This window comes from Pocillopora verrucosa, chromosome 9 (assembly GCF_036669915.1).
Source record: "Pocillopora verrucosa isolate sample1 chromosome 9, ASM3666991v2, whole genome shotgun sequence".
NCBI lineage: Eukaryota > Metazoa > Cnidaria > Anthozoa > Scleractinia > Pocilloporidae > Pocillopora > Pocillopora verrucosa.
The window spans coordinates 18,716,843-18,736,934 of NC_089320.1; the positions used below are offsets into that span (position 1 = coordinate 18,716,843).

At 39.8% G+C, this 20,092-nt stretch overlaps 2 protein-coding genes across 2 annotated transcripts; both read left to right on the forward strand.

Annotated features, from left to right (window-relative positions):
- The first annotated feature begins 1,013 nt into the window (after positions 1–1,013).
- Positions 1,014–9,770, forward strand: LOC131793564 (transient receptor potential cation channel subfamily A member 1). The gene is made up of 10 exons (XM_059110977.2): positions 1,014–1,601; positions 2,489–2,832; positions 3,260–3,572; positions 3,939–4,266; positions 4,659–4,855; positions 5,109–5,435; positions 5,672–6,524; positions 6,909–7,109; positions 8,052–8,233; positions 8,776–9,770. The coding sequence occupies exons 1-10, from the start codon at positions 1,270–1,272 to the stop codon at positions 8,993–8,995; spliced, it is 3,297 nt and encodes a 1,098-aa protein (XP_058966960.2). The 5' UTR covers positions 1,014–1,269; the 3' UTR covers positions 8,996–9,770.
- A 1,197-nt stretch (positions 9,771–10,967) lies between these two features.
- On the forward strand, positions 10,968–18,963 carry LOC131793771 (transient receptor potential cation channel subfamily A member 1). The gene is made up of 10 exons (XM_066172504.1): positions 10,968–11,296; positions 12,941–13,284; positions 13,898–14,210; positions 14,697–15,024; positions 15,130–15,326; positions 15,585–15,911; positions 16,059–16,905; positions 17,233–17,436; positions 18,007–18,188; positions 18,759–18,963. The coding sequence occupies exons 1-10, from the start codon at positions 10,968–10,970 to the stop codon at positions 18,961–18,963; spliced, it is 3,276 nt and encodes a 1,091-aa protein (XP_066028601.1).
- Positions 18,964–20,092: the final 1,129 nt, after the last annotated feature.

Below are 20,092 nucleotides of genomic sequence, written 5' to 3' on the forward strand. Positions count from 1 at the left end.
CCAAACCTCAAGGGAATTATAAGGATTAACGAATAAAACATGGTTTTAATGCAATATGTGTAAGTAACACTACAACATTATGAAAATTGCACCAATAATATTTGAAATTCGAGCCATTTCGATAACATACTCTGAAACAATTCCTTCACTGTTTTCAGGAAAAATCAGGACAAAACAACTTGATTGAAGGCATCAAGCGACGTAACTAGGGTATTTATTTCAACTCTTTAACCTCTAAGAGTGACAAGCATTTAATTTCTCCCAACAACATCATCCCTGAATCAAAGATTATTCACGCGAGAATAAAGGAAATGATCACAAACTGAAGCTCTTGATTGTCAAACTAATTTTTCTTGTCAGCTCCTAAAGACATGTATAGTGAACAGTATGGAGAATATGTAAATCGATGTCAGGGCGTAGAGGGTTAAGGCTATTTCGTGAATCTCTGATGTAAACTTTGGAGATTAGGGGTGATCAAATAGATCAGAAACAAGACAAATGTTGAGCGCCGCCACAAAATAAGGAAAGATGTCTTGTCACGAATCTGGGGCAATTAGAAAATTTGATGTCCAGACCTACTAATTCGTCTCGCGTCTGAGAATTAAGAATTCAGGGAGAATCAAAGTCAGAGATTTTGGTTGTTCCACGCTCGTGGCGAGACGAATTTTGTTTTTTCTTCTGCGTGCGCCACCATCGCAGTGCAGTGCGACCTAGCATTTACCCTGTGTGATGTAATTGGCCGTTGCCATTAGGTTTTTTCCGGAGCGTTCCAACAATGTGGAACGGATTGCTCCAAAAGAATACTTAGAAGGCCAGGAAACAAGAATCTTCTCCTACTCTCCTAACGTTTAGCAATGAAGTCGGCAGAGGTTTTTCTAGTTTTGATTGAAGAAAATTCGATCGTGACCTGATGCTCAAAGCAAACATTTCTTCTGACGTTACAATTCACAGCGGTACTTGTCGCTTGATATGCAAATAGATCGGTGTCGAAAGCTCTATGATAACAGATTGCAATTAAAGTTAAGTAAAGGTGTCAGAACTTTTCAGTAAACTTTCAATAACGCTCTCCAGTGTTAAGTCATCAGCAAGAATTATGCAAATGTATTACCAGCTGCTTCAAAACATCACGGATGAAATTAGAAAATCGAAAATTGGGGTGTTATTATAAGCACGGATATCCAGTCGCTTCCCTTAATAATTCCGTCGCTTGAACTTCTCATCTGGTGCACCAATATCATTCTTCGCAGCATTTCTCTGCTTTGAGCGGCGATGAGTCGCATTGATTTTATGCCCTCGCCAGTTTTAAATCCTTCCATTGTCAACGACGAAACGCAGAATGGTCATACGTATGAGATGCAATCGATACAATGCGGAGAGACTAATTTGTTCGAAGCTGCGGCTGACGGGCGCATGGCTGATGTGAAAGCCTACTTTTCGTCAACTACAAACAAAGCGGACATTTTGGATCATAATGGCCAAGGTGCTCTTCACCACGCAGCGAGAATGAACCGAGTTGAAGTTGTAGAGTTTATGCTGAAAGCAGGCGCTAATGTTGATGTTCTCAATCGAGAGGGTCTAACTCCTCTTCATGTCGCAGCCAGGTAATCGATGAACGAGAGAAAAATGCTTCTTTGTCATGTCATTTGACACCAACTTAAGTCAAACCTTGCTGGCCAGGAAGATCCCTAACCTTCTATGACGTATTCTGCATCGGAACTAGATATACAGTTTTAAGTTCGGAGAAAGTTTAGTTCGCCGCACTGCGTTTGTTCACTGTGTGTTTTTTAATACGCAATACTAATATTTGCTTTCAGGTTAACTGTTTGCCTTTCGTGGGACTGTAATCCTTTCGATTGCTGATGCTAATACATCACCCAATAACAGATGAAATCGTATTAGGACGAATCATAATTTTTACAGCCTTTTCTTTTTCGTCGTCTAAGTCTGTTTACAGGTACCAGAGTCTGAGTAATTTCGCCCCTAAACATGTTTTCATTGCATATGAAATTTTGCATAAATTATTCATCACACTGAATTCGAAACAAAAGAAACTTTGGGGTAAATCGCTGATATTTGTGTTTGATGGTTGGGTGGCCCTTGAAAAAAAGAAAAAGGCCAAACAACTGCTGATATTAATTCGGCGTGAGATCTCAAGGGATTCCCATTCCGATCTCAACTGTTACGGGTAAAAGTGACTACGAAATTTGCTTCGGTAACGATCAGCGGCTTTTAATATGGGTCATGTCAGTACAGTTATCTAATTAACACTCTTACAAGGTTTCTTGTTTACCTCGTTGAATCGCGTACGGGTAAACAATAGCTTTTAGAACGAAATGGCTCGCAACTTCATAGATGATCAATCAATTCTATTTTAATCCAGCTCACCAAATCAACCAACAACTCCTTTGCTTTACCCAGCTTTTTGTAAAGATTTCCTCCTTTTTTTTTTTTTTTTGCCACAGCTGAATATTAAACACATTTTCTTCAGGTCGAATTCCCTGGAAGCTCTTAACTCTTTGCTGAAGAAGGGAGCGAAACTAAACTTCGTTAGCATATCAAGAGGCTACACTCCTCTTCACATTGCGGTAGAATTCGGCAACAGACAGACCGTTCAGCGCCTACTAAACGAAAAGAGCCTGGAAATTGATGCAAAAAACGGACAAGAAGTAACTGCCCTACACATCGCCATCAGTCGTGGATATGAGGGTATATGTAGAGATCTTCTCCACAACGGTGCAAGTGTTAGTATATCTACCAAAGAGGGTAACTCATGTCTCCATCTGGCAGCAAGTGCTGCCAACTCAGATATTTTTTCTGCAGTTATTCAAGCAGGTATGTGAAGAAGCCCCTTGAAACAAAGTGTTGAAAGTATTGGTTGAATACTTGAATAATTTTCCAAAAAAAAAGGTTTGCGCCAACTAGTGAACTGTAAGACAGAAAACTCTTCTTGTAAACTGAGAAGGGGCGATTTTTCAATGCTATGGTACACTAACTAAAAATTAACAGCTCTTTAGAAGTAAATTTATAACTGATTATCAAATAATATAAATATTAACGAGAAAGGAACTCCAATTCCTCTTCCTGAGGGCTATCGGATATCTAAGAGTCAATGATTTAGTCTTGTGAGTCGATTTCCACCATCAGCGTCTGCAGAAGAAAAGTAGAGGGGTAAAAAGTATATCAGTAAACGAGTGTGATAGGCATTTAATACCAGTAAAACCCAGCTGTTTAAATAATCTCTTATTAAATCATATTTCAGCTATGGTGGACATTACAAATTACCCAGCTTACGCTATGCAGCCAACCAGAGATGTACCAGAATTTGGCCAGATTATCAATCAAACAAACGGAGACAAGAACACAGCGCTTCATATCGCTGTCCAAACAGGTCACGTTTCTATTTGTAGCACCCTCCTACAGCACGGTGCAGATCCCAACTTGCAAAACAGATACCATAAGACCCCCCTACATTTGGCTTCTATCAGAAAAAGAAAAGAGATTGTGGAATCCCTCATCCGGCGAGGAGCGCAATTAAACATAAAGGATCGGAAGCAGAGAACACCTTTACACAGGTGGGTTGCAACCTCCAGTGGTAAGATAAATAACTTAAGCCTATGATCTTGGGAAGAGCATTAACGAGAACATTTAGCCGAGAACTTGAAACACGTTCTCCATCCTAGTCTCGAGGGCAGGAGACCACGGCAAAGCTCAAAGGTGCAGGGAAGTAAAAAAATTCTTTTATCTTTTTCGGAATAATAATCTGCCATACGAAAGATTACATTTAGCAAAAGTTAAAGACCGACTGAGTACGTACATTGAACTGCACGACACGGAATAGGTTATAGCAGAGAGAAAAAAACTGATATCTGACAAGCACTGTCGATTTTTATTGCAAAAGTACACTTCACGCGAAACTGTTCCTCAAACTATCTTTATAGTGCAGCGTCGTTCGGAAGTGAAGACGGCATCGATCTTCTACTCAAGAGCTTCGCATCCAGAGATCCGAAAGATGATGAGGGAATGACGCCCTTTCTTTGCGCTGTAGCTGCTGGTCATACCAGATGTGCCGAGTTACTCCTGGAGTGTGGTGCAAATATCACAGCTCGTGACAAATACCAGCGATGCTGTATTCACTTTGCCATAGAAAACGACAAAGAAGAGGTCTTAGCCATGTTGCTGCAAAGACCAGAGTGTGAACTCATTAATGCCCCTGATATTCATGAAAGGACGCCATTGCATTGTGCTGCTTTATCGGCTAATATAAGGGTAATTTCAATTGTGTGATAATGTGGTTACGCATGCAGCTTGAAAGCGTGCCTCTTAGGAAAAAGGGAAATAAAATCAAAAAAGAAAACGCACAAACAAATGCACAGTTCAGATGGTTAAATTCGCAACCGAATGAGTTTTCAAAAGCGCAGTGAAATCTTCAGTGAACAATTGGAAGCAATAAAAATCTGTATTTGCTGTTCCAACTCACTCAAAAACTCAAGACCTAAACGTAGGCAACGTAAGACCACCTTACTTATTATCTGGGATTCTCCTTTTCACGATGGATAGTCTTATTTTTTAATTCTTTGCCCTAAGCACTTTGTGCCGTCCATGGTTTGTTGAGTCTCTTCTCTCCTTTTTCTTTTCTGTGTTTTTCTTGAACTTTTCAGTTGTTAGACATTTTATTGGGAAGGAAGGCGAACAGTCTCCTCACAAATAGTGCTGGTAAAACTGCCCTGCACATGGCAGCTGAAACCGGAAGAGTTCGTCATGTTGAAGCTTTGGTCAAGAATTCTTGCGCCAGTGTTGACCAAAAGGATCCCGAAGGACGGACACCATTACATCTCGCAGCATTGAATGGAAATGAGTATGGACTTGTCATTCGCTTCAAATGTGTTATTTAGGGCATGAAGGTGTCAAATTAAGACAGATGATTATTTTCACTTGGCGAAGCAATAAATACTTAAACGTGGTACTTAGGCCTGTGTTAACAAATTTATAATTTACAAATAGTAGTATCTGAGCACACGTTACAATAACATTTCCTTGTTTCTATTGTTTTTGAAAACCACCATGGCCATAAGGCAAACTGAACGTATGATATCCATTTTCTGCTTAAGGAAAATCTGCTTAACCCTCTTGCGCATGGGCGCACAAGTCGACAGCGTTGACGTCAATGACTCCACTCCTCTTCTACTCGCTGCAAAGACAGGAACAGGTAGCATAATCCAACTGTTCCTTGAAAAGAACGCCAACATAGACCACCAAGACAAAACTGGAAGCACTGCACTCCTGATTGCGTCCACAAGAGGGCACGTGGATGTTGTAAAAATGCTTTTGAGTAGACAAGCAAGCTTAAAACCGAACGAAAACGGCCTCAACTGCCTCGATGTGGCCATAGATAACCAGCAAAGTGACGTTGTTATGACTATGATAAAAAATTCGAGGTAAGCACCACAGTAAGTTGTTATGAGCCCATCAACAAAGCAAAATAGAATATTGCAAAGAGTTAGGGGAATGACTGAATTTACCCTAAGAATTGCCTCACATTTACTCCTTGCGTTGATGACTGACACGTTCAGCGTACACGCGATATTTCTACCGCTCTGTTTTAATTGTCAAAGTAGAGCAGAGTAATGAAGTTCTTAATGGATACAACGAAGAAAATTCCTTTCATCTCCAGATGGAGAGAGGTTTTATCTGCGAAGAGCTCTGATGGTCAGAACAGAATGGGAAAGCTAATTCAAAGGTTCCCGGATTCTGCCAAATCTGTACTGGATCGCTGTATTCAAAGGTCTGCAACCAGTCGATCTATCACATACGACTTCAGCCTTCTCGATCCAGGTCCTGACGATAGCAGTGGACCCAGTGGGAGGCCGTTCTTTGGTCTTGCGATCATGGTAGAGTACAAACAGAAAGATCTTCTGGTTCACGATGTTTCCAGAAAACTCCTCCGGATCAAGTGGCGTGTCTATGGATGGTTTGTTTACTGGACAAACCTTGTCCTTTTTTCCATATTTCTTGGGCTTTTGACATATTTTATGTTACATGAACGGGGCAATGTTGTGCTCAAACCTAAAAGTAGTTACGTCGACGACGAAGAAGAGGCCGTTTTCCGAAGGAATGAGACTAACGTGTTCAAACACTTAGTTGAGTTCCTTATTCTGATTTTTGCATCTTTCCATCTCTTAAAAGAGCTGTATCAAATCTATGTTCAGCGACTAGAGTATTTCAAACAAGTGACAAACTTGATGGAGTGGGTCCTTTATCTGTCGACAATAATATTCATTCTTCCTTACATATTTGAGAGTCTAACAAGTCTTCGAAGTTATCCGAACCTCACCTGGCAGTTAGGAACACTTGCTGTATTTCTGGGCTACGTAAATCTTATTTTGTTCGTTCAAACTCTGGACTATGTTGGTATTTACGTGACAATGTTTTTCCAAGTGGCAACCACCGTGGGTAAAGCCATCAGCCTTTTGGCCTTGTTTTCTGTTGCTTTTTCGGTGGTGTTCTTCATTTTATTCAGGGAACAGGTAATGACAAATGCTATATTTTAAATTTCTTAATTCATTGTTTAGGTTTCGGGTGAAATAGGAAATAGGGCTGGTTAGGACAACTACGAAATGAGTTTGAAGTCCTTTCCTCCGGGAGCCTTTCGAAAGTCATGCTTTCCCTTCATAACCCTGCTCCGTTTCCAGCTTTCGCGGCAGTTTTGCCAAACGCGTAGCTTGTCCCTAGTTTATTGATATTCAAAGCATTGACGCACGTACTGCATACTAATTATAAGCCTGCCATTCGTCGTATTTGGCCAATGTAATGGCATTTATCCAAGCGGTGGTTGGTGCTAGAATCAAGTTCATTAACCATCATGATTCCAATCTGTTATTTTAACTTTTATTCTGTTTTGGCTTCTCCAGGAAACGTTTGAAACATTTGGCTTAACGTTAATGAAAGTGGTTGTAATGACTATTGGTGAGCTCGATTATACTGCCATGATCGTGGACAATTTTAACGTCTCCTCGGACTCCGGGGCGCCTTTGGTGCCTTACCGAGAATCTTCTCTCATTTTCCTATCTGTCTTCATATTTGCTATACCCATCGTTCTCATGAACCTTCTGGTAAGTAAGTTTTAAATATGTATATTCAGCTTACGGGCAACTGAAATGTTTGACGTATGGACCGATTGTAACGATGTCCGTGCTTTATATGACCGCGAGCCAAATATAAATGTTGCCGTCTGGCCAACCAAACACAGACAATAAGCATTTATCATATGACCACTTCTAAATTGTTTCAATATGAAGCGATAGACAGGCGCATGCGGGAAAACCACAAAATCGAATCTTCAGTAAAAACGGTTCTCGGCTTTTGTTTTTTCGAGTCAGAACAAGAAAGTAAGAATTCATCGAAAATGCAACTTTTTCTAACTCTGTTCTTTTTTTTTTAACTTAAATTTTTGTACCAAGACCATGCGAGTGCACGGCTGGCAGCTTTTCCCGGGCCGGCTCACGTCAACCCGTCCGGCTCTATACACGTCACATTTCACTTTGGTTTTCTATGGGATTGCGAGCGCGGGGCCGTACGGATCATATAATCATCCCGTTTAAGTAGAAGGAAGAGAGTAGGAGTATTTCCCCTCTTCCTGAATTGGATGCCAATCTATGGCTCGTTAAATGCCCGCCATTTCCAATACCCATTTACACTCCTGAGTTGAGAGACATCGCGCGAGCGAAGTGTTTTGCATCAGAACCCAACACAGTGACTCAGACTCCGCAGCGGCTATTTAGAGGGAAATGGTGTTACGTATTATCGCAATAGGAGCAGATCTACGGGTGACTCTTAGTTTGCAGTAATACAACTACAATGCCTTTTCCTTACTTTCGCTTTAGTGACGGAAGACCTTTTGTGGTTGCAAATTGCGCCGCTTACTCCCCATTTTGATGATATTCTACTATGTGATCACGGCAAATAAATGGAAAATAGACAAAATAATTTCCTGCTTAATGAACCTTCTCCAACCTTAGGAACCTCATGTATTCATTTCCCGTGGTGTTTCACAGGTCGGTTTAGCTGTGGGTGACATAGAATCCGTGCAACGATATGCGTATCTCAGAAACAAGGGAAAGTTCGTGGACTTCGTCTACGGGGTCGAAAGAAGATTTCCAAAATTCATCACGCGTTATTTTTACAAGCCTCAATTGGTGATAAGTGGTAGCTTCTTGGAAAAGAAGATCTCGTCACAGTATGTACAATATCATAACGACAATTCTTTTTAGAAAAAAACCTTTATCGATGGTTACCTTTTGATTCACCTTTCTCTATTTAGTGTTATTTATGGGAAATGATAGAGTCTGAAGAAGTTTAGAACGTTTGAAAATAAGGAAAGAGACTTTTACTTTGTGAGAAAAGAAGTGAAAAAATACATTTTGACCATCATTCAATCGATCGGTGCTCGCGTATACATACATTTTGAAGCTTTTTTTTCATGAAAATTTAACAAAGTAAGAAGTGTAGAATATCTTCATAGATATCTAAAAGAGATATCACGTCATATCTTCAGGACGATATAGTTTTACTAACCCTATGGATTATTCTTATCCACTCTCCCCTCACCTTTCTCCTATTTCCACTTCTTTTGCTTATGTGGCCTAATCAGACAATCGGCAAATCTCTACACAGGCAGAGGTGATAAATCGATGACTAAGAGTATCTTCTAAACAAAAGATTTGAAATTTTCCTCTTGAGTGCAAAATGTCAAAGTTTGTTTCTGCTTTACATTTTTAGGGAATACACCTTTGTCGTTGACCAAGACCTTTATGAAGATGAAGATTATATGACAGCAGACCAGGTGGAGGAGCAAAAGCTAGAAATCCTCACCAAGGAACTGGCAAAGACCACTCAACGACAGCTGTCTATTATCGGAACAATTCAGGACCAGAGGAACCTTTTACTTGCATTAGCTGCCAAAGCAGGAGTTGAAACTCGAGAACAAGACACTAGATAACTCTCAAGAGCGTTAATTAGATCGTTGATTGTACGAGGCAACTTATTACATAATAGCCACGGGTTCAAACATTGCAAAATAATTTTTCATTTTATTTTTCTTTCAAACCTGGTTTGCCATGATTGTCATAGTTCTCTTGTTATAAATGTGCACGTGGCACCCCACATACGTTTTCCAAGGATGAAACGTTTCGCTATAATTGGAAATCATGTTCCAGAACGTTTTGCATGGTTGCCAAACATTTCCTGTGGAAAAAGATCGATGAAACAGAAATAACAAAGAACTTAACGATAAGCTGAACAATTGATTTAGACTCGATCATGCACAATGGTACATTCGGCTTCGACAAAATTGCGCTTCTTTTAAGCAGTTAAAATAACAAGTGGAGCGCTATTCAGTGTAGAAGGATGGAATCTTCATATTATTTAGTCCAAGATAAGTAAGTACGTATAAGGCCAAGAATGAAGCTATTAGGCAGTTCTATCGAGTAGCGGGGATTTTCTGTTGGGCACGTGTTAAATGTTTCTTAAACTGGCTTCTTATTTTATCTTCTGCCAAGATCAAAAGTGAAATAAGCGATATCTCTCCTGAACTAAGGAATTAATACTGAATTCTATTCTGTAAGGAAAAAAAGTTTATCGTAGCTGCCGTTTCTATATATTTTTATGATTGACCAATGTACATTTTACTACTTTTTATCAGACACCGAGAAGCATTAACAAGCTCTTAAGTACAATTTTTGATGCGATGGACCTTGTTTCTTTTTTTTAATAAAGCACAGAGCGTTCTCTGGTTCTTTGTTGATGTTGTACTCCGACTTGCTATTTTCATGCATCCCTTGATAATGGGCTTAACTAGTTTCTCTCGTCCACTCATATATTCAGTGCCGCTTGTGAATGAATTGTCCCTTTGGAGTTGGAAGAACTTTAGAAATATTTTCACATTTAAAAGTTGTCTAGGGAATAAAGAGAGGTACGATCTAAATTTCAGTGGAATGAAGATTAATTTTACCGACGGAACCTTTTACACCCTCACTAGTAATCATTATTGCCTCTACGCTCAGTACGGTGAGAGGATTAACCAGTTGAACCCAATCAGCTAGTTTGTGCATTTTTGGCAGTGTAAGTGTTTTTGTTAGCTGTGCCTAATATTTCCTTATTGATAATCATAATTGCCTCTACGTTCGTTACTGTGAGAGGATCAAAACTAAGGGTGGGACAATCTCTGAAATCTTATTTATTCCAAGGAACCCAAAGTTCAAATTCGTGGCGACACTCTCGTTAAACACCTCTGGACAGATTGGGCGTTCATGAAGAATTTCATACACGAGGGAAAAGTAGAACATAAGATTAGTATAAAGGTTAACCGTCAAGCATTTCAGCATCTCAATCCTTTAGTACTGCTGAGACGAGAGATGGGAGTATTAATCAAAAGGTAAACAAGCAAATGTTAATTTGGAGAGCAGGTTAACCAGAACAGTCTGAGATCCCATTGTTAAGAATTGCTGAGGTCAGCCTTGAATGCAATATATAACGACATACACTTATTGACAATTCATAGCATGCAATGTCTCAGCAGAATTTAATTGCATGTTACTGTTATGGAAATCAGTTTTGGTTATAGACAGAAATGAATGACTTAAAAAAAAGGCAAACCCTCAAAAGCGGAATTGCATATTCGACACCTTAATTGCCTTTGCACGTGAATAAAAAGTTGTAGTTCTTTTTTCTCCCTTTGCCTTTCTTCCGCGATAATAGCAATTGTAAAAATATGCAAGTCTGAATTCTGCACTGAAACGATTTGAAATAATGAAACCACACTTGAAGAAAATGTGGTCAGCACAGGATGCAGCGACTGCCCCCTAAGAGCCGAAGTAACTAGAAAGCATTAATCCTCTTGCAAGCTCAGTATTCGCAACAGGAGGAAGTTTTGGACTACTAACAAGTATTTGGTACTTGTGTTTAAAGTTTAAATGCATTTCACCTTTACACCTTCTCCTCATCTGTCTTGTCCCAGTCACGATGAAGCAGACTCGCCGACTGAACCTCGTTTTGAGAGAGTGTTTCCTTGCAAAGTGAACGATCTATACGACGCCATAGCTAAAGGACAAGTTGATAAAATGAAAAGTTATTTATCATCGACGGAGAACAAAGTGGATATCTTGGATCAGAATGGTGATACTGCTCTCCACCACGCGGCAAGAATGAACCGAGTGGAAGTCATCGATTTCCTGACTAAAGCTGGAGCCAATGTTGATGTTTACAGCAGGGATGGACTTACGCCATTGCACGAAGCTGCAAGGTAAATATGGGCACACCAGTAATTTTCAATGGTTTCTAATAAATTTAACGCTTTTCCTCTAATTTCATATATAATGGAGAAAGTTTCTCAAAAATAAGCTTAGTGCTTGAGTTATTATAAAAAAGTCCGCCAAATTTAACTTGGACAACATTCTTCGTGTTAGAAGAATGCAATTGTTGCAACTTTATCCATAAAAAAATGATGATTTAAATATTTGATTTGAATTCATCTTAAATCTAGTTCTTGTTACAATCATCGGCACTTTGAATAGAGAATAATACATGGGCGCGCCCAGGTATGGTATTTCTCTTCTTAGTCAACTCGTAAGCTCGCGATTGAGCGCAGCAAACGAGTGAGATGTCGTCAGTTGAACACGAGTAGATAAATGCCATATCTACAAGCAAACATGTATTATTTTGTTTATTATATAAACACAGTAGCCCTTTACCCACAAGAAAAATCGACTTAATTGATGAATGAAAATAAAAGGATCGACAATCCCCGAATAAAATCGTAGAGTGCGTGGGCGCCAAAGCTCAAGAACAACAATAGGCGTAATTATCAATTTACAAAATTCTCAGGTATTGACTTTGTCCTTACCGACAGAAGAAATCTTTCAGGTACACAGAAAAATTCGGCCTGTGTCAAATCTTCCAGTTGTCGGTTTTTGTCCTCAGCCGCAAGAAATGCCAGTACCAAAGCCACTGAATACATATCTTTCGGTTTTCGTTTTCGTAATTTGGTTTCCTTCCTCTTCTAGGAAAGTTTGAACGTCACTGTCTTTAAGCGATACGAATTTTTCAGTGTTTTAGCAGCCATAAGAGAAAATTCGGACAAACGATTATGGATTGAAAATGGTGAAGGCTTTGCCGTTCATTCATCATCGTGACTGAGTAGCGCGAAAGGCGAGTGACGTCAGTCAGCAGCTGATTTCCGATATCAAACACACGTGAAAAATTATCGTATTTGTTCACTTGTGTTGTTACTACTTTTCTCAGGGCTGGAAATTCTTGTTTAACACCAAAGTTTATATGATAAATTTCCTCATAACACTGAACTCTCGCACAGATATAGAACTTTCTGTGAACCACGATGTAAAGTTTTTGCGTCAGCCATTTCGTTTTTTATCATTGTTATCTTGCTAAAAGATTTTAGCTATATGCAAAGAGAGGGAGACATCCTTTTCATTCGATTTGATTCTACCGAAGGTAAAAATGCATATCATTACCGGCTCAGTAATACCCAGCGGTGGGCCTATGTTCACTCCGTCGGAACACAGTTTCAAAATACGTCAGTAACCAAATGGAATAGAATACCAAGCAAGTCGATCATTACCGATAACAACTTTTTGGAGAAAAACCAGATGGCTATGTGAAAATTGCAGAAGACGAATCCAACTCAGAATTCGGAGAAACAAAAACCGATTGAATTATGGAGTAGAGAATTTGAACCTTGAATCTTCGAATGTCAAATTTTGTATTCTAAACCATCAGCTATGCCCGGATATTTTCCGATAAAAACCTATTAGAAAATATCTGTAATATTTCCAATGGCTCTTTTTTTTATTTGCCGTATCCTCATCATTTTTTTAAGGGCAAGTCCTAATCTGCAGTAGGATTTTGATGTCTGCGATGTTTCTAACAGGTATAATTCATTGGATGCCTTTGACAATTTGTTGAAAAAAGGAGCCAATCCAAACAATGAATCTACAAATAGAGGTTATTCTCCTCTTCACTTTGCTACCCAATACGGTAATAGAGAGATCATCAAACGACTGCTCTATGTAAAAACTTTGAAAATTAACGCAACTAACCGGGACGGATTGGCTGCTCTTCATTTGGCCATTAATCATGGATACGAGGACATCTGTAGCGATCTCATCGCCAAAGGGGCTAGTATCTACATAATTACGAGAGACGGGCAGACGTGTCTTCATTTAGCAGCAGATGTTGGCATCGTGGGTATTCTTTCTGTGGTCATTCAAACTGGTAAGTATGAAAGGTTCGTTCATCCATCAGCAGAAATATCACAGATTTCTCGCACGGACGGACTGTATCGGTTGGTCAAACTGCTTTTATGAGAAGATGATACATCATCGTAGATCGCACGAAAATAGATTGACACAGCACAGAATGATCGACCAGCCGTCTTGAATGAGATTTTACTAATAGTTATTATGTAGATGGTTTGTAACCAGGAGTAACAGTCGAGAAATTGTCTGGGAGGGGTCATTCCTGAAAAGGGATTATTGTTGATGACAGTGGCTTACGTCTGGACGATCTGAGCTACCTTCATCTGGACGATCGCGATGCACACACAAAAAGCCCTGCAACTGACGGACTGTCTTATCGATTGATTGACTGACTGTGCGCTAGCTGGTCGGCTGGCTGGCTGACTGACTTAATGACTGAACGACCGACTGACTGACTGTCGCGCCAGTCAATTGTCTGTCTCCCATGGTGACTAAATCAACATCATTGCATGTTAATAAGAGCCATCATTGACTAAAAATGACGATGGTATTTAATTCATCTTATTTTAACAAAACGCTCCAAAGCTTCAAAATTATATAAAGCTTATAATAGGGTTTGATGCTTTCAGCTCTCGCGAACATCTGCCAGTACCCTGTAGATGCTACGTGGTTTGGCAAGGACTTCCCAGAATTTGATCAGTTGGTCAACAGAAAAGACGAAGACCATAACTCTGCTCTTCACCTAGCTGTTCAGACAGGTCACTTATCTGCATGTCAAATACTTTTGCAACATAATGCAAATGTCAACTTGCAAAACAAGCATCAACAAACGCCTTTGCACGTGGCTTCTATGGGTAAAAACAAAGATATCTTGGAATTACTTATCAAACAAGGAGCTCAAACGGATCAAAAAGACTACAAACAAAGAACTCCTCTGCACAGGTAAGAATGCAACAGAACACCTATTTGCCTTTAGCCCTCAGACCTCTTGGATTTGTATTAGGTGAACAACACCTGAACCTTAACACTGGTTTGCAAAGAAGTTGTTTTCGGCATTCAAGGAAAGATTTTCGAAAAATTCTGCTTAATTTACATGAACCACCTTTCTTATTATTTGTTTGCTAACCAATTTTGTTCCATGTTATGGATATAGGCAAAATAAAGCTCTCAGTTTGTTCTTTAGGTGGGAAGAATGATACCTTTTGAAATTTGGCGGATTATTCCGGTAGCTTCCCTGAAAATCAAAGAGACTTATGGAAAGCACAAACAAAATGATTCAAATGGCTAAAAAATGTTTTATCCATTTGTCTAAACTTATTTTTTAACACTAAGCTAAGAAATTATTTATTACAATATTAGGACTAAATGCTTACATCGTTTCTTTCTGAACCATTTTGTCTTTTTCTGTTGTTACTCATGTGCATTTAGTGCGGCATCAATCGGAAACCCAGAATGTATCAAAGTCCTTCTCAACAACTGCTTTACTCCAGATCCCAAAGATTTAGAGGGTATGACGCCTCTCCTATGTGCTATAGCAGCTGGTCACACAAATTGTGCCAAGCTGCTCTTTGAGTACGGTGCGAATATCGCAGCTCGTGATAAGAATCAGCGTGGAAGCATTCATCTCGCTGTAGAAAATGAAAAAGCAGAAATGTTGAAAATGCTACTGGAAAGATCGGGATCACAATGTATAAATATTCCGGACATACAGGAAAGGACAGCTCTTCACTACGCCGCTTCCTCTACAAAGTTAAAGGTACAGGCAATACAAAAATCTGACTTTCGCCCATATTTGTTGAGCTCAAAGTGGGTTTGGTCAGACAGTTGACTTGAACAAAATCATCATATCCTTTATTTGCAGCTTCTGGAGATTTTGTTGGAAAAGAAAGCGAACTGCTTACTCAAGGATCGTGCTGGCATAATTCCAATACATACTGCAGCAAAGTTTGGAAAGGACCGCCATGTTGAAGCTTTAGCCAAAGCCTCTTTTGCGTGTGTTGATCAAAAAGATTCAGAAGGACGAACGCCTCTTCATTTTGCAGCATTGAATGGAAAAGGGTGAGGCTTAGTCAGGTCCTGAACGTATCCCCAGTACCGGTACATATCATAGTTTGGTACATGAAAATCCTTTAGACGAGTGGAGATCATTATAAGCCTTAATTTGATAGAGTTTTGTGCCTTTTTCGCGAACTTCGCATAATACATTTTGAGAGTAATTTATACGTTAACCAAGTTTAATACAGTTCCTGTATTGTTACGAAGGAGAAATAGCCGTTTAGCCGCATTGTTTTGCAATTAAGGTGTCCATTTTTGCAGGAAAACATGTTCAATCCTTCTCCAAATGGGAGCTGAAGTTGACGTTTCAGACGCTTATGGCTGGACACCTTTAATGTTTGCAGCCAAAACGGGTGCCTCTGATTTAATTCGAATGTTTCTTGAGCTGAATGCTGATATAAATCAAGAAGACAAAAGTGGTAACACTGCGCTGCTGCTTGCTTCTGCCAGTGGTCACGTAGCCGCCGTGAGGATCCTTTTGAACAATCGGGCGATCTTGAAACCAAACATAAGCGGTCTTAACTGCCTCGATGTGGCCATAGATAATCAACAAGGAGATGTTGTCATGGAAATGATTAAGAACGCAAGGTAAATTTTTGATTTAGAGGTCTAGGGTTAAAATTCATATCGACCTAAAAGCATTCTCTAGTTAGATTATGATAAATGAAGAAACTTGAATCGGAAAGAGAAAGCCTTTGATTTTTTTCTAAAGAAATTGTTTTCACTCAATACCAGATGGAGAGAGGTCCTATCAGCCAATAGCCCAGATGGTCAAAATAGGATGGGAAAACTCATTCAGCGGTTCCCTGATGCTGCTAAATTGATCATGGATCGATGTGTCCAGCGATCTCTCAGCCAACGATTCATCAGGTATGATTTCAGCCTTTTGGATCCAGGTCCTGATGATACAAGCGGACCAAATGGGGAGCGTTTCTTTGGACCAAAGGTCATGGTGGAACACAAAGAAAAGGAACTCCTGGTACATGAGCTTTGCAGAAAACTTCTCAAGATAAAGTGGCGCAGATATGGATGGTTTGTTTATTGGACAAACCTTATCTTGTTTTTCTTGTACCTCTTCTCCTTGACGTACTTCATGGTGACAAAGCGTAAAGCGGTGATCCTAAAGTGGAAACATGATAAAGATGATCCCGACTACGATGACATGTTCACGAACAAGGAGGCATTGAATCAAGTTATTCCTTTCCTCATACTGGTATTTGCGTCATTTCATTTGGCCAAAGAACTCTATCAGATTGTCCTTCAACGAATGGAATATTTCCAACAACTGACCAACTTGGTGGAATGGGTGCTTTATATAGCGAGCATAGTTTTTATTCTGCCATACGTCTCGTCCAGCTTTTCAAGTCTTCAAGGAAACCCTAGGATAACCTGGCAGATAGGGACAGTCGCTGTGTTCTTGGGCTACATGAACCTGATATTGTTTGTTCAGACTTTGGACTATGTCGGCATCTACGTGACAATGTTTTTTCGAGTGGCTATCACGGTGCTCAAAGCCATCAGTCTTTTCTTCCTGTTCACCTTGGCTTTTTCGGTGGTTTTCTACATATTGTTCAGGGAGCAAGTACGTATCTTGAGCTCTCTTTCCTAGGTCCTCTGTATTCTGAATGATTTCTCCTGCGGAACAAAGATATTCGCTTGCGATACTGTAGACAATGCCAAAAATACAGTTTTATCTTTGTCCATCTGATTAACTATGTACATATTTCATCGTAATTCTCGTATCGACCATTTCATCAGCCGGACAAGGCTTACGACAAATATACAAATTGTGTGGTTCTAAAAAAAAGCCCGGGTAGGGCGTGATATCTTTGTTTTGTTTTTTGTTTTCTTATTTTTTTTGTTTTTATTGCACTTCTTGACTGATTTTGAAGAGATTTCTTCGTTTTAGAATGCCTTTGACACATTTCTCGTGACGCTGGTGAAAGTGATAGTCATGACCATCGGTGAATTGGATTATACCACTTTGTTGGTGGACAACTTGGAGGCCACCAATCCAGAGACCAAAGCACCTCTCGTGCCTTACCGTGAATCATCCTTCGTATTTCTCTGCCTCTTCATCTTTGCCATGCCCATTATCCTTATGAATCTTTTGGTAAGTAATTGTGACGACTAACTTGTAAGTGGCAAGACACACTGAACGTCATTCAAGCGCCTGTCGGACTAACTCCTCCTTTCTGTTTTTTGGGGAAAATGGACGTAAAAATTAGTTTTACGACTGCTTGAAAGTGAAACTCTGAAGGAATCTACAGGTTCAAATCACTCAAATAGCACCTGAACGTGTATAAAGCTTAAAACGTTTACGTGGGAGGATGTGCCTGGACCCACCTTAATGGTATGAACCCCCTGGTATTATGGTACAACTCATCCAGGGGAATGTTTGGGCCTCCTAGCTCCATAATTCGCTCCAAAAGCCAATACGATAGGTAAATAACCGCCGTTAACTTCCATCCACCGCGTTTAAAGGATCTTTTAAGTAATCCACGTACTTCATACGCGTGGAGGTGCTTAGTAAAATGTTGGTCCTTTCATGGTCGTGAAAAAATGATGTCAGGCTTAAGTATCGATTCCAAAATACCTTTTACTGACTGTACTGCTCTCTTTAGCGTGAACTCGCGAGAATTTTTACTCTTTCAGTTACTGTCTTTTTTTGTCTGTTTCTCAGGTCGGTTTAGCTGTGGGAGACATAGAATCTGTGCAAAAGTATGCGTTTCTGAGAAACAAGGGAAAATTCGTAGACTTCGTGGTTGGAGTTGAAAGAAATTTACCAAAATTTGTTACTCGGCGTTTACACAAGCCTGAGTTGGTCGTAACTGGACGATACGTGGACAGAAAAATTTCTTCAGGGTGAGTTTCTAGTTATTGGGGAGCAGATAGAGTATTTTGACTTTGACTTTTGCTCAGGCTTTTCGAACGGAAGGCTCAGTCACCGTCAACCGTACTCGGAAGAACAGCTTTCGACAAGACAACCACTGTACACGATCAACTGCTACTCTTGAGTTCGAATAAAACTAAATTCATTAAGATTTCTCTCTCACAAATAAAACGTACTTAACTTGTTGGTAGTGATGAGGGACGAAGCTGGCCCTCTCCAAGTTTATTGAAAATTACCATGTTTTTCCATAAAGAGAACAGGTGACCAAAAAACAAACATGTAAAGCATTTCGAGACAACTCCTTTTGGTGGCCTTACCTACGCACGCTAAACCTGCACTTCTCTTTTAAAAAGCGCAAATGAAATTGGATTTCAATGTTTTAGCTTTATGACCTCGTAATAACAGAGTAGTAGTTCTTCATATTGCTAACAACTATTTCCAAAAAACTTTTCCAGGCATTAGATCAGAGACTTCCGGGTAAACTGTTTCAGAACGTGATTCACTTTTTAAATAAATTTGACGTCCTTTTACTTAATTGTTAGGAAATATTCCTTTGAAGACGAAGACCTCAGTAATGAAGAACGAACAGCCGAGAACGAGGACGAACAGAGACTGGAAGCTCTTGCTAAGGAATTGATGAGGGCTAAGAGACGGCAACTGTCAATCATTGACGCCATACAGGATCAGAGAAGCGTTTTATCAGCTCTAGCAGTTAAAATTGGCCTAGATACCTGTGAGGAAGCTTAAAGATTCTTTCTTACTTAGTACAGGTTGACCACGAAGGTGATCTAAGTCATGTTCCTGCAGTAAAACCCTGAATTAAGGCCTCCCTTCTTGTAAGTTTCTTTTAAAAAAAAAAAGCGCCCTTCATTTTGGCTAAAACTCAAAATAAAAGCTCAACTTCCTCGAAGGAGAAAGTGCCTGAGTAATAAGACAAATGAGATCGAAGCTTTGCATCAATTAAAACCATCTGGGTCAAATTTCATGCGATATTTTGGTCGGATACATATATACTGCTCAAGTTAATGATATTGACATTTAACTCAACAAACGATTGTTTAAAGCGAATTTGCAAGGAGCGTGGGAAATTTTTGTATATCATATATGCTTGACATTAGTGTGAAATGAATTGATTAAAAAAAGCAGTCATCACAGGAAATGTTTGTACCCAAAAACTTAATTTTTCATGAACTGCCATGATAAATTTCAAATAAAACTAGCCGCTCCGCGACGGTTTGGATCAGACCGGCCAATAACAAATGGCTTCTTTTTTTTGACTCTTCAACATTTTTTTGTTAGACTTGCCTGGCCACTTAGTCTTTCGTGATTTTTGTTAGTCCGGTTAAAGATTAATGATCATGTCCTCTATTCTCGTCACGTTCCTGATAGCGGCCAGAGGCTACCAGGCAAGGGCGTGAAACGAACGTTTCCCTCGACAATTGTCTTTCTCACTCTCTCTACTCTCTCCTCCCCTCCCCTCTGATGCCTCTGATGACGCGGCAACCGGTTTCCTTTCACTTTTGTTGTTTCGTGATAAGCTTTGATGGGAAAATTCGTCAAGCGTTGAGATCTTAACAAGTCTTGACCAAAAAACCGACATGTCTTTACGTTTGAGGGGAATACACTTAGTGCTGTATCTCTGTTAAATTGTACGTCACCCCCCCCCCCCCCTCCTCCTTTCACCAATGGTTCCATTCTTTACAGCATCTTAGACGAGCGTCTGGGATGCATACTGTAACTTAACAACGGTATCTTTCAATCCATACATGTATAATTCCATCTTGGCAAAAAAAATACATATACAGTTTCAAACGACTGATTTCGGAAGTTTCCATGGAAATAATGAAGGTTGTACAATATGAAATATTCTGCTGAA